Source organism: Capsicum annuum, chromosome 12 (assembly GCF_002878395.1).
Source record: "Capsicum annuum cultivar UCD-10X-F1 chromosome 12, UCD10Xv1.1, whole genome shotgun sequence".
NCBI lineage: Eukaryota > Viridiplantae > Streptophyta > Magnoliopsida > Solanales > Solanaceae > Capsicum > Capsicum annuum.
In genome coordinates this window covers 89,042,242-89,055,088 of record NC_061122.1, presented here as the reverse complement: position 1 = coordinate 89,055,088, position 12,847 = coordinate 89,042,242, and the positions used below count along the sequence as shown (strand labels likewise).

Below are 12,847 nucleotides of genomic sequence, written 5' to 3'. Positions count from 1 at the left end.
CAAAAAAAATTTCAGATGAGATGGAATTAGGTGCGGTTGGTGGCTGAGTAGGAAAGAAGGCATGAAATGGGAAAAAGTCTTCAACAAAATTAATATGCCAAGAGATGATAACTCTATTTGAATTAGGATCCAAACACTTAAAACCTCTGTGTTTATCAGATGAATCGAGGAATAAACAATGCTTGGAACAAGGTTGGAACTTGGAGCAAGGACCAACTACTACAAAGGGATAACAGAGGCATCCAAATACATGAATAAGATTATAATCTGGCATACGACGATAAAGTTGTTCAAACGGAGATAGAAAATGCAGCACTGGAAGGGGAGTAACATTAATAAGGGAGATTGCATACAGACAAGCATCAACCCAAAATTTAAAAGACATAGATGCTTGAAAAATAAGATAGCGTAGGACATTTACAATTTATCTATGTTTGCGCTCGGCCTTACTATTTTGAACTGACGTGTGAGGACAAGAAAAATGATGGACTATGCTATTTTGCTTGAAGAATGAATTAAAATTTTTGTTAACATATTCACCACCTCCATCAAACTGGAAATAAGAAATGTATGTGTGAAAAATATTTTTAACCATGGTGTAAAAATTTTTGAATTTATCAAACGATTTAGATTTTTCGCACATCAAGTAAACCCAAGAGAATTTGGTGTAATCATCAAGGAATAAAATGTAATAATGACATCCATAATTTGAGACAATAGGAGCATGCCATACATCTGAATGAATTAAAATGAATGGAGACATTGCATTAGTACTGGATAAAGGAAAAGACAATCGAGTTTGCAACAACTACATTGTGGAGGCTCTTGTATTGTTGTATGAGAAGATGGTCTTCTATTTATAGATGTCCAAAAAATTTCCTCGAAGAAAGAGGTTTGTACATTATCGAAAATTTTCATATTTTCCTTTCAGGAAAAAAATAACTTAATTTTGGTAAGAAAATCAAGGCAAAAACCCTAACATATCTTCTCTTTTGGGCTTGATTTTCTTCACATGATCCGCCTTCTTCACATTTTTTATCTTTGTTCTTCACATAATCTTCATCACTACTGTTTTCCATTGTTAAAAATAAGGTTTAAAATATCATGGTTAAAAATGAACTAAAAATTAATTTTTTATTTTTAAAGTTGTAGCAGCAAGAATGTTGAAAATATGATTGAAATTTTTCTCTATACATGTAGTTGGACAAAAATCTTCATTATCATAAAATTGATTGCAACTTTAATCTTAGGATGTCTTCAATTTGAACCACTGAACTATAGGCTCTGATACCACTTATTGGGTTTGAAATTAAGAGGGCATCGTACAGAAGCTATTAGTTGCAAACTATGAGATGATAAATCAGACGACAAAGAAAATAATACTAAAAATCATAAAATTATTATATATTTTGGCCAATTGGCCTACATATTATAAAACCTAATATTTAAAAACACACAAAAACTAATGAGAGAGAAAATCTCGCCCTCACCAAAACTCTTAAATGACTACATTGTGGATGCCCTTCTGTTGTTGTATGAGAAAGGGATTTTCTATTTATAGATGTCTAAAATCTTTCCTCCAAGAAATAGGTTTGTCAAAAAAGGAAAAGTTTCATATTTTTTCTTTCAGGAAAAGTATAACTTAATTTTGATAAGAAAATCAAGGCAAAAACCCTAACATGTTCAACAAGACAAAGCTTCAACAATCAAGGGACCATTTTTCTACAGCTAAATGTGTCTTTAGGTTTAGGTTGTTTAGTCTTTGTCTTTTCTCTTTATTGTAAACCTACTCCTCATTTTGAGAAGCTTGTATAGGTATTTCATTTTCACTCTTATCATGCAGATCCTAGTTGAGGGCTAGAGTTAGCCGTTGAGTTGTGAGCTAGAATTAGCCATAGTTGTGTCAACTACATTTAGTTGATGAAGTAGACTAGAGTTAGCTCGATGGTGTCAACTAGAGTAAGTTGATAGAGTCGGTAGAGTTAGCCCGGTGGTGGTCAACTAGAGTGCATTGATTGTTAGGCTACAATAGAGGTATTGTAGCATGGCTCGTGTTGTATTATTATAAGAGGATGGGATTAAGAGGTTAAACTTAATATTATCCGAGTCATGTAATCTAATATCGCTTTATAGAATTTGTTGGTGAAATCCTAAGAGGTAGGTTGTGATTTTACTCTCTTGAGTAAGGAAGTATTTACGCAAACTATTCATATCTTACTGCTTGTAGTCATGCTCAGTCAAAGGACTTGGTCCCTTGACTAGTGGTGGATTCATACAATCCATCAATTTATGTGGCACACAACAACTTTCATCGACGTGAATCAACAAATTACAGGAAAATTAGGTCTCATAGATCTTCTCTCCTACAGTAATAGTACAACAGTCCAAGCTAATTTACACAAAATACAACACATGAGATTTCGTTGTTCACCTGGGCCAAGGGCATTCTGACCTATCCAGGAGGATATTTTCCTGAGATAATCTACCTACAAAATTAGATAAATTTAAGTTAACATACATATAATATAGCTTGACAAATGGTGGGAAGGCAATGCAAGATGGGTTGAAATAATTTTTAACAAAATTGATGCGTCATAGGGCGAGTTATAGAACTATGTGGTGGGTTTTAACTAACCAAAACTAACAACAAAAACAAAATAATATAGTCAATGTAATCCTACAAAGTGGGGTACAGAAGGGTAGAGTGTACGCACACCTCACCCCTACCTCATAAAGATAGAGAAGTTTCAGATAGACCTTCAGCTTGAGTAAAACATTTTAATGCAGTGGTTTAAACAAAAAGGAAAGTAATTATGTTCTAATTACTAAACTTCCTTAGGCATGCAAACAACAAAAAAAATATACTAGATTTGGGAAGATAGAGTATACGCAGACCTTAACCTACCTCGCGGAGATAGAGGGATTATTTCAGAGAAGTCCTTGGTTACTTAGGCATGCAAATGCATTAAAAATTAGATCCAAGTTATTCGTATGTGTTGGTTATTTCTAAAAGTTAGTGTTACAAGAATCTTCAATCTCTTTGATACTCACTATATATTTGTCCGCATAAATGAAAATAGTCAATTTATATGGAACTAAATTAAATAATTCCATATTTGAGTAACCGATGCAATTCACAGAATCTACTTGTAACACTAATTTTTAGAAATAACCACCACATAAAAATGATTTGGATCTAATTTTTAATGCCTTTGCATATACTCTATCTTCCCCAAATTTGGTATGTTTTTTTAGTTTGCAGGCCTAAGGAAGTTTAGTATTAAGAACATAATTACTTTCCATTATATTTAAACCACTACGTTAATATGTTTTACTCAAGCAAAAGGTCTATCTGAAACAACATCTGTATCTTTATGAGGTAGGGGTAAGATCTACATACTCTCTATCCTCCTACACCCACTTGTGGGATTACATCATCTATGTTATGGCTATTGTTGTTGGTTTTGGTTTTGTTAAAACCCCCCACATAGTTCTACAACTCGCCCCACAAAGCATCAATTTGTTATCGTGAGCAAACTTTACCATTCGAACCAATAGAAACAAGTTTAGACTATACCTGACTTGTAACGGCAGTATAGATCTCTTCCTCAAACATCACAACAATTTTTTTAAGTTCCTCTTCTCTTTCTTTCCCAAAGACAAAATGCTTCTCTATGGTCTCCATTCTATATAAACATATCAACAAAAATCTCGATAAGAGCACAGTAATCACAATAATGCTTCTTAAGTATATTAAAATAATTCGTAGAGATGGAAAATTATTTTCGATAGACCCTCTGAAAAAATATCAGTAGCTATAACCTGTCATTTTGACTTGACCTATATAAAAGCACAATGAATTGACCCATTTCAAAAATTGAAAAATAAGAACGATTACATCTTGTTGACAACCCTTTGACGAGAACTAGGCAGAAGTTGAATCTGCCAATCACCAGACTCCACAGCTCCAGAAGCACCATCGGCAGCAACCCCGACAGAACCTCCAAAAGAACCTTTGGCAGCATCCATAACAGAACCTCCCACAGCTATCCCTGCAGCACCTCTGGTAGCACCATCGACAGCATCACCATCAACCTGAAGCATGTTCTTTCCGCTTCATAAGTACTTCAAAATGTATATATAGAAAAGAGTAACCCAAGATATCCTAGCCACCTTCTGCCATCATATATCAAAGGAATTAAGAATGAAACATCTTTTAGTCAAAGAAAAAATTAACAATGGATTAAATGCCATTAAATAATCGTCTATAAAGACATATCACATGAATGCCATATTTAAGGCAAACATAATTAAATTATTTGACCAAAATTAATAGCAAATATTATAAAACTCTTAAAAGATAATTTCTTATTTTCTTTTTGAGATACTAGACTATTTTTCGAACAAGTCAGAGCTTTCTTGCTTTGACTAAAATCCAGGAAAATTCCAATTTTCTTGCTTCAATCAAAGAAAAAAATAATAAGAAATTTTCTCAGTCAAGGATTTTGCTTGCTTGCTTAATTTCACACTTCCTATAGAATCAGAATCAGAGAGAGATTACATAGGAATTATTTTGATATTTATAGTAAGTAATTCTGAGTATTTTGGTCCTCCTTTGAATCAAAATCTTTGGGCTATCTGATTATACATTTACTTGTGAAGTAGCCCGCGTGGAAAGTTCTAGGAAAAAGGACATGTGAAGCACTTTTTAAAACAAATAGCTAAGTTTGAGATTTTTTCAAAAAGTGGTCAGTCGGATAAAGTATTTTCACTCTATAGCTATTTCCTAATTTGGCTCACTTTAGTCCATGTAGTTCAGATATAGTCCATATACAACACTGATACAATCCATATACAATATTGATACAGTTTTCAACTTAGGTCATTCGGTCCTTTTAAAAATATTTCAATTTTTTTTTTGCTATAAAATTTTTAACTAAAAGAAATTCTTTTTTTTTATTATTGAAATAATAATTTAATATAATTATATAAAAATGGTGTAATTCTTATATAGAATATGTATCTATTTAAGATATATGTATAGAAATTATATAGTTCTATCAAATATGTATATGTATAACATATATATAAAAAATATATAGAAAGTGTATAAAAATTATATAATTGTTGTATAAAATGTGTAAAAAAAAAGTACAATTATTGTATAAATTGTGATCAAAACTTTATAATTTTCGTATAGAATATTTATATGTATAAGATGTGTATAGAAACTATATAGAAGATATGTAGAAATGGTATAGAACAAGCTAGCAAATTGAAATGGCTAGAAAGTGGAATTTAAATTCTATGACCATTTTCGTGAAAATAGTCTAATTTGAAGTGTCATTTTTGTCCTTTCTCCAAAGTTCTGTAGAGTGAGTGGTCATTAAGCCGATTATACTGTATGAGGTATGGTGTTGGTCAGTTAAGAATTTTCATGTCCATAAGATAAGAGTGACTGAAATGTGGATGTTGAGATAGATTTGTGAGGAGAGATAATGACAACGCTACACCAAAAACAATCTTTAGCGATAATTAATTAACAACAATAACTTAATTTACACTAAATATGTGTTTTTGGAGGCAATTACTAGTGACAATTACATTCTAGCACTCTTTGTAAATGCCCTTATAAAGCCTATAGCAACATTGAATTCAATGACAATTAACTGATGACGGTAAAAGCTTTAGCTCTCTTTTCTAAAGTGCATATTTATTGCCATTAAAGTTTTTTTTTGTTGTGTGTTAAGAATGAAGATATTTCAGAACTAGGTGAGTGTGGCCTCCAAATGGACAAGATAAGAAAAACGACCCAGATTAGAACATGTGTGGTGGAGGTGCACAGAAGCCCTAGTCAGGCGTTGTGAGAGGTTGATTACAATGTATTTTGGGAGAGATAGAGGTAGAATTGAAGAACTATTGGGGAGAAACGATTAGACAAAACATAGAATGACTTCAATTTTTTGAGGACGTGACCTGAGATGCGAGGTTATATAGGTCATAAATTAGGCTAGAAGTTTAGTAGGTAGTTACTACGTGTTGTCTCGTTTCTTTGTTTATATCATTAGTAATACATTTGTCTCACAATTTCTAGTCTTACAACATTTATTAATCCTCATTATTTACTGAGCTTTAGTTATCACACTTTCCATTTTTCCGTATGGAATAGATTGTGTGTTTTATGGGAAACTCAATTAAGTATTTGCCTAGCTGTAAGAATAGCTTTTCCCACAAAGTTTTGGGTTAAATCATAACTTATTAACAAGAAATTTATAACCTATATAGAAAGAGTATGTAAATCATTTACTAAGTTTAACTTTACAAAATAACTTGTTCTCAATACAAGGATCGATCATATAATAATGTCAGCATCAACAACAATTATGAGAATCTATTAAAATTCATATTTGAAAATCAGAGTATCCGAATCTAAATTGATTTTAAGCTGTACATCTAATTTTCTCAGGACTTCCTACTTCCAATTTCCATAACTAAACAGTCAAGTGGTGGTGTAAACCAAGTATATGTACCATCCAGGCTACAACAAAAAAATTCTTATACTGTTATACATATGCATCTCTCGGTTGATTTTGACCAACTCAGAATTAGAAAAAATAAATTCCTTAAGATTGTTGGTATACTATGTTCGAAAAAGTAAATCAAAAGTTCAAAGAAACAGAAACACTGAAAAGCAAATTAAAATATTTGGGTCCACAGAATCGTAGATAAGTAATTTTATCCCTCCCGAGTGTTTGTTTTTACCTATTTACCCTCACTTTACCATAGACCTTCACCCATGTGTAAATTCCACACAATAATAAATCCGATAAATTCTTAACCACTTTAACACCTCACCCTAACAAATTCACCATCCACCCTAACTAATTTTACCACCTCATACCCCATACCCCCATACCCCTTGCTACTACCCTATACCCCTACCCCTACATTCCCTCTAACATTTTTTTATGGTTTTGGTTCCTTTCATAACAATACTCATCCTCACCAGTGAAAGAATATACACCCACTCACACAAATTCATAAGACTCATGTACATACACAGTGATACATCACTCTCATACCTCACAGGCACTACACAATAAAAAAAAATACATATGCACACACATACAGATGATAAACACAAACCTCGCCGGAGAAGACAAGCGCACCACCCATCAAAACTCACACACAACCAACCATATACACAACACCCACCCATCGAGATACGCACACATACACACGTCAGAGGGGAGAAATAAAGAGAGAAATAGGTAAAATAGAGAGAGAAAAGCAGTAAACGAAGGGACCAGTCGTCTTTCTTGAGTTTCCCGATGAATTTTTTGCCGGAACCAACCATCTATCACCAAAATACACCACCCCAACCCCCAGAAATGCCGAAACAGTGAGGAAACTCCAAAATCAATTAAAATTCGATCATTCCCATCATTTTTGTCTTTGTTTGAGCTCGCTGAAGCTCCGATGAAATAGAAATAGCAAACGTAGCTCCAATTTTGGTGAGACACGTTTAAGATTATCCGAGATTTGTGTTTCATTTTTATGGATTCTCTGCGGGTTTGTGGTTTTGATTGAGTTGGTGGGTTCGTGTTGAGTTCGTTGAATCAAGGTTTTGAATTCGATTTTAATCCGTTGGCTCCATCAAAGAATTTGAGGATTTGGAATGAAATTGAGGTCCATTCTTTATCTCATTCTCAATTAATCTTCATTATTTAATACTTTGTGTGGTAAATTCATGGCATGTGAATGTTGCTTCATATGATTTGGTTACGTTTAGATTATGGTGATGGTTGATATTGATTGTTTGATTGTTTGAATTGAATGATTTAAACTCAATTGGAAATAAGTGGGACGGGAATTGAAAATTGATAAAGGTGTATATTGATAATTTTGATTCATAATACAAGTAGTCCGATTAATTAGTTGTTTGCTATTAATTTGCACCCGATAGTATCATGTTTAGGTCGATATTTGATAGTCAAATGAAGGTTGGGTAGGCAAAGTTTAGGACTTGTGGTTTTGTTGAATGTTTGAAATTTTGTTGAATGGTTTGGTTTTCTCGCACTAAAAAATGTATTCACTTAGCCGAGGAATGTCCCGAGTCCATTTGTATCTATTCACCAGGGAATGCTTCGAAGTATCTTATACCCGGAGGACATTCGTGATGAAGGCTCGAGGCGTTAGGTAGAGCATAGTCTAAGATTGGTTTAGAATAGGATTTACATTTCCACATTTTTCTATTTTTGGGACTGTATAATTCGGACTGGACATTATTTTGGTTTTAATTTTTTTTTTGCTTGGTTTGTGTGTTTTGTTTGGTTTATGCATTCTATAGTGTCATGATAGCCGACATACTCTACGGAACGACCATGGTCGAACCACGGGATCAAGGGGTGCCTAACACCTTCCCTTCAGTCAACAGAATTCCTTAATTGGAATCTCTATTCGTGGACCAGTCTTTAGAGTCAAACTATTTTAAAAAAGGATTTTCAAAGGTGACTTGGCACACCCGACTTTATTCCAAGTGGAGACTCTGAGTTTAAATGTAAATAATCCTTTTCGAAATAAATTTTTATTTTTTATCACTTCATAATAAAAACTCTTTTGAAACTTAAAATTTAATCTTTTTGGTTAAAAAGGGGGTGTGAAAGCTTTGACGACTCTGCTGGGGAGTATTTTAGAATTCGAGTTGTATCGGCTTAATGTGACATTATAAGTGTATAGACGTCTTGTTTGTGTTATCATTTGTTTTATTGTTTTATCATTGAGTGTCTACGTGCAGCGTGTTTACATTTTTTTCTTGCATGTTACCGCTTTATATTTGTCATCATTTGCATAACCTGAGTCATTTCTTTCGCAACAAGCTCCGTAGTACATGTTTTATACACGACCTCTAGTTTAGTCACCCTTATTTTAGGAGGGGGAGCCGTTGGCTGGTATGGAGTGGGTGGAAAGCTATCGCAGCCACCATCGACCATACCTCCCCGAACAGCCTTGTTAGTGGACCCCAACATAGGTCAGTCTTTAGGTTATGCTTATCTAGATCATACTGAAACTTAGCGGGATCCACTTGGTCCTTTGTAGGAGACTCGCCTCTAAAGCATCCGTATGTGCTAATTGTTGCATGTTTGAGGGTTACAAGATCATCCAATGAACTGATTTGAAGAAAAAACATGTGCTAGAATTAAATGAAAGTGTGTAGGCAAGGAAAGGTTGAAAAAAAAAAGTGAATCAAAAAATAAGTTTCGGAGTTTTTAGAGTTCTTATGGCTTTTGTTTTCCATAATCTAAAATTCAAAAAGATTTTTTTTTTTACCTTTTCCACTCATTTCTCAAAAAATAAAAACATCAAAAAGATTTTCCTTTTGTTTCCTTTAGCATGCATTCATAATTTAAAATTTTCAAAAATATTTTTTTAATAGGGGCTTTTTATAAAAGAATTTAAAAAAAAAATAGCAAAAGTTTTGTACATTTCATATAATGAAAAAAAAAAAGATTTTTTTTCATAGTTGTTGGTGTCGGTTTTATGTGAAGTGTCTATTTGAAAACTCCAAAAAAAAAAATTATTAATGTGTTTCATCATTTTTCTTTGGTTATGTCTCTTAAGTTAAGGTCCTGTTTGTTATTTAACCCTTAATTGTCCAATCTAGATGAACTACGCACACCTGATTCTCCTCTTTCGGGAGTGAGATACGTAGGCAGCCCTTCTAGGGTTTGGTGATCTTATTAAAAAAAACAACAAAAGATTTTCTTCTCTTCATTTAGAGTAGGTTTTTCATATACATCTTTAAAAAAAAATACAAAAAGATTTTCCTTTAATAGTTTCAAGTTTCATTGTCATATGAAATTCAAAATCGAAATCCCAAAAAAGATTTTCTTTGATTATCATATGTTTCATTTTGTGTAGAATTTTAAAACTAAAAAATTCAAAAAGATTTTCGTCAATTCTTTTGACAATTTGTTATTTTTTTTCTTCTTAAAGTTTCAAGAAAAAAAAAAAGAGTTGATCAATCATTTTATGGCAAAACTTCACGAACTACGCACATCTGATTTTTCTGTTTTGAGAATGAGATACGTAGGCGCCCTTTTTGGGTTCGATGATCTTTTCAAGAAAACCATAAAGATTTTGAGAAAGTGTTGAACTCTAACACGCTTGTTATCTTTTGTTAAGTTAGTTTAAGGCGGTTGGTTTGTGATATTCTGGTGGATCCTCCACATCACACCAAATCTAAGAAAAGTTTAGTTGTGTCCAATAAGGATATACAGAGTGACCTCATAGATCAAACAAAGAGTCAGGAAAATGAGATTTTAAAGGAAGAGAATTTGAGATTAAGACAACAAATGGTGGAAATGTATCGAGCTCGGGCCAGCGGGTTGCCTCCTCCTCCATTCCCCATTATTGACCCTATAAATATCTTGAGATTTCATCACAATTGGAAAGTCAGTTTCCTACTGTTGTTGATGCACCACATCATGTCTCTGAATCTATTCCATGTTAAATGCATCCCAATACTTCCACCACTCCTTCTCTAGTTCCTCAGTATAAGCCTACTACATTCACAACACCACATACCGTCTATGATTTTGCTACTCAACCCTCTACTGAGGCTTCCACATTGGCTATCTGCCCAATGATTATGGTTTCCCATACCGCTAGTAAACCTATGTTCAATACTCTTGATGATCATTACTATACTCCTGAGCTTACATTTACATTAACTAGACCACTAAAATTTCTTACCAAGAAGTCTTACATGGCAAAAGAGAAAGATAAAATGGTTGGAAAAAATGAAGGGTGCAAAAAATGCTATAAAAAGTTCTCGAGGACTCACGGGTAAAGAAGATGTTTCATATAAAGACTGGGGCATGTCTTCAAGTGTTAACCTCCCTCCTAACTTTGAGATATCAGAATTTAAAGAACATGATGGGTTCGAGGATTTTGTAAAACACTTGCGACGATATTGTCATCAGTTGAGGGGGACTAAAATAAAAAAGAAGGAAAATGTACCTATCGTTGTTCGAGGGGAAAAGAAGAGCTCGAGAGATCCAACTCAGAAATACTATTATTCTCAATCCCGAGATTACACGTCAAATCCACATGCTCACTTGCAATAAGGTTCCTCTTTGCAAAATCAAAGATATTCCATTTCAGTTCCTCAATATCCTTTGAACAATCCACAATGTTATACTCATCCGCCTTCTTATCCACAATGGCGTACATATCCTTCAATATCGTGCTCGACCCCCGCATATTTACCAAGGAACTTTTAAGTCCAAGTTTCAACCAAGGTTAGAGTTTGCAAAGAGGAGAAATTCAAAGGACAATTTTACATCAATTGGGGAGTCGTATGCCAGTTTATTCCAGAGATTGAGAGAGTTGGACATGATCACTCCTCTCTTTGGGTGTACTCCTGATCCACATTCAAGAAATTTTGATCTTTATGTACGATGTGCTTATCATTCTGATGTTCAGGTTTATAGTACTGAAGGTTGTAGTACTTTAAAAAGAGAAATAGAAAGGATGATTCAAGAAAAATTGATTGTAGTGCAAAACATTGACACTACAAAGGTCACACAGAATCTTTCATCAACGTATAGTAATGCACAATATGTGGGAAGCAATGAGTTAAGCATGGAGATTCAGAACTTATTTGTTGAAGAGAATGTGTCTAACAGTGGTGGAAGCTCTAGTCATATTGATATGCAAACCAGTGGTTAAGATGTCAGGCTCAGCAATTGAGAAGTCATTTCTCTCCTTACTAGGAAGAGGACTGGTAGTTTATTTTTTTTATTTTCTATTATCCAAATTTTTTCAGGATTGTAGTTCGGGATCTATCTTGTTTTGTTTCTTTGTCGTTTATGTCCAAACCCTTCTAGTTTTTATTTCTACTAAATGAAGTGTCTCTTTCCCTTTGTGTTTTAAATATGAGTTTGTTTATTTTCTTACAAAGTACATTTTATGTTGGTTCTAGTGATATGACATAATGGAGAAATTTTCAGCTAGATTTTAAAATTCCCTTTAATCATGAACTTTGAATCAGAGGGCTAAAGTTAGAAAAAGCATATGAGAAAATAGATAGAGTGCTGAGACATATGGTGATACGTTAAAGTCTTCTTTGAAAATTAAGGTAATTATTTTAAGAATTACAAAAATAACTTGGTCATCAATTGAAAGGTATGTCTCAATTAGGTTAAACGGTGGATGCGCGATTCTATATCAAGAAAAATAAGAAGATAATCAGCTCCACGAAAGCATGGATCATTTGATGTGAGGGATGTACAACAAAGGGAGAGTTGTATGTTTGACAAGTGTAGAAGAAAAAGTGGCACACATGCTCAGTTAAAGTTGGTGTTGTTAAAATGTCACAAATAATCTTCATCTTTTACTTCATATTGTATGATGTGTACTTGCATTTTCAAGGATTGATATAACAAAGGAATTTCATTCTGCTATCCAAACATTATGTCATCCTTTGTTTACCCATTTGAGTTTTAGTTCTATTTTCTTTCATACCCCTCTTTTGGAATCAAGATAAGTCAACAAAGCTCAAAAGAAAAGGTATCAAGCAAAATAATAGAGTCAGAAAAGTTTCAAAGAAAGAGAAGAGAGGAAAATATGTCCAAAAAGAAAGAAAAGAGAAGAGTGTCAAGAAATATAGAGTCAAAAAAATCCCAAAGAGAAAAGAGTCAATAAAAAAAGAAAAAAAATCAGAATCAAGCAAAAGAACGAGTTATCAGAACTACGTGTGACCTGATTCTCCTCTCTCAGGGGTGAGATACGTAGGCTTGCCTACTTTGGGCTCGGTCCAACCAAATGAAAAAATTTAGAATTA

General features: G+C 33.5%; 1 protein-coding gene across 1 annotated transcript; it reads right to left on the bottom strand.

The window, feature by feature from the left end:
• Positions 1–1,114: 1,114 nt before the first annotated feature.
• On the bottom strand, positions 1,115–4,622 carry LOC107850158. The gene is made up of 3 exons (XM_016694576.2): positions 3,899–4,622; positions 3,578–3,686; positions 1,115–2,486 (listed from the first exon to the last, which is right to left on the bottom strand). The coding sequence occupies exons 1-3, from the start codon at positions 4,102–4,104 to the stop codon at positions 2,364–2,366; spliced, it is 438 nt and encodes a 145-aa protein (XP_016550062.2). The 5' UTR covers positions 4,105–4,622; the 3' UTR covers positions 1,115–2,363.
• Positions 4,623–12,847: the final 8,225 nt, after the last annotated feature.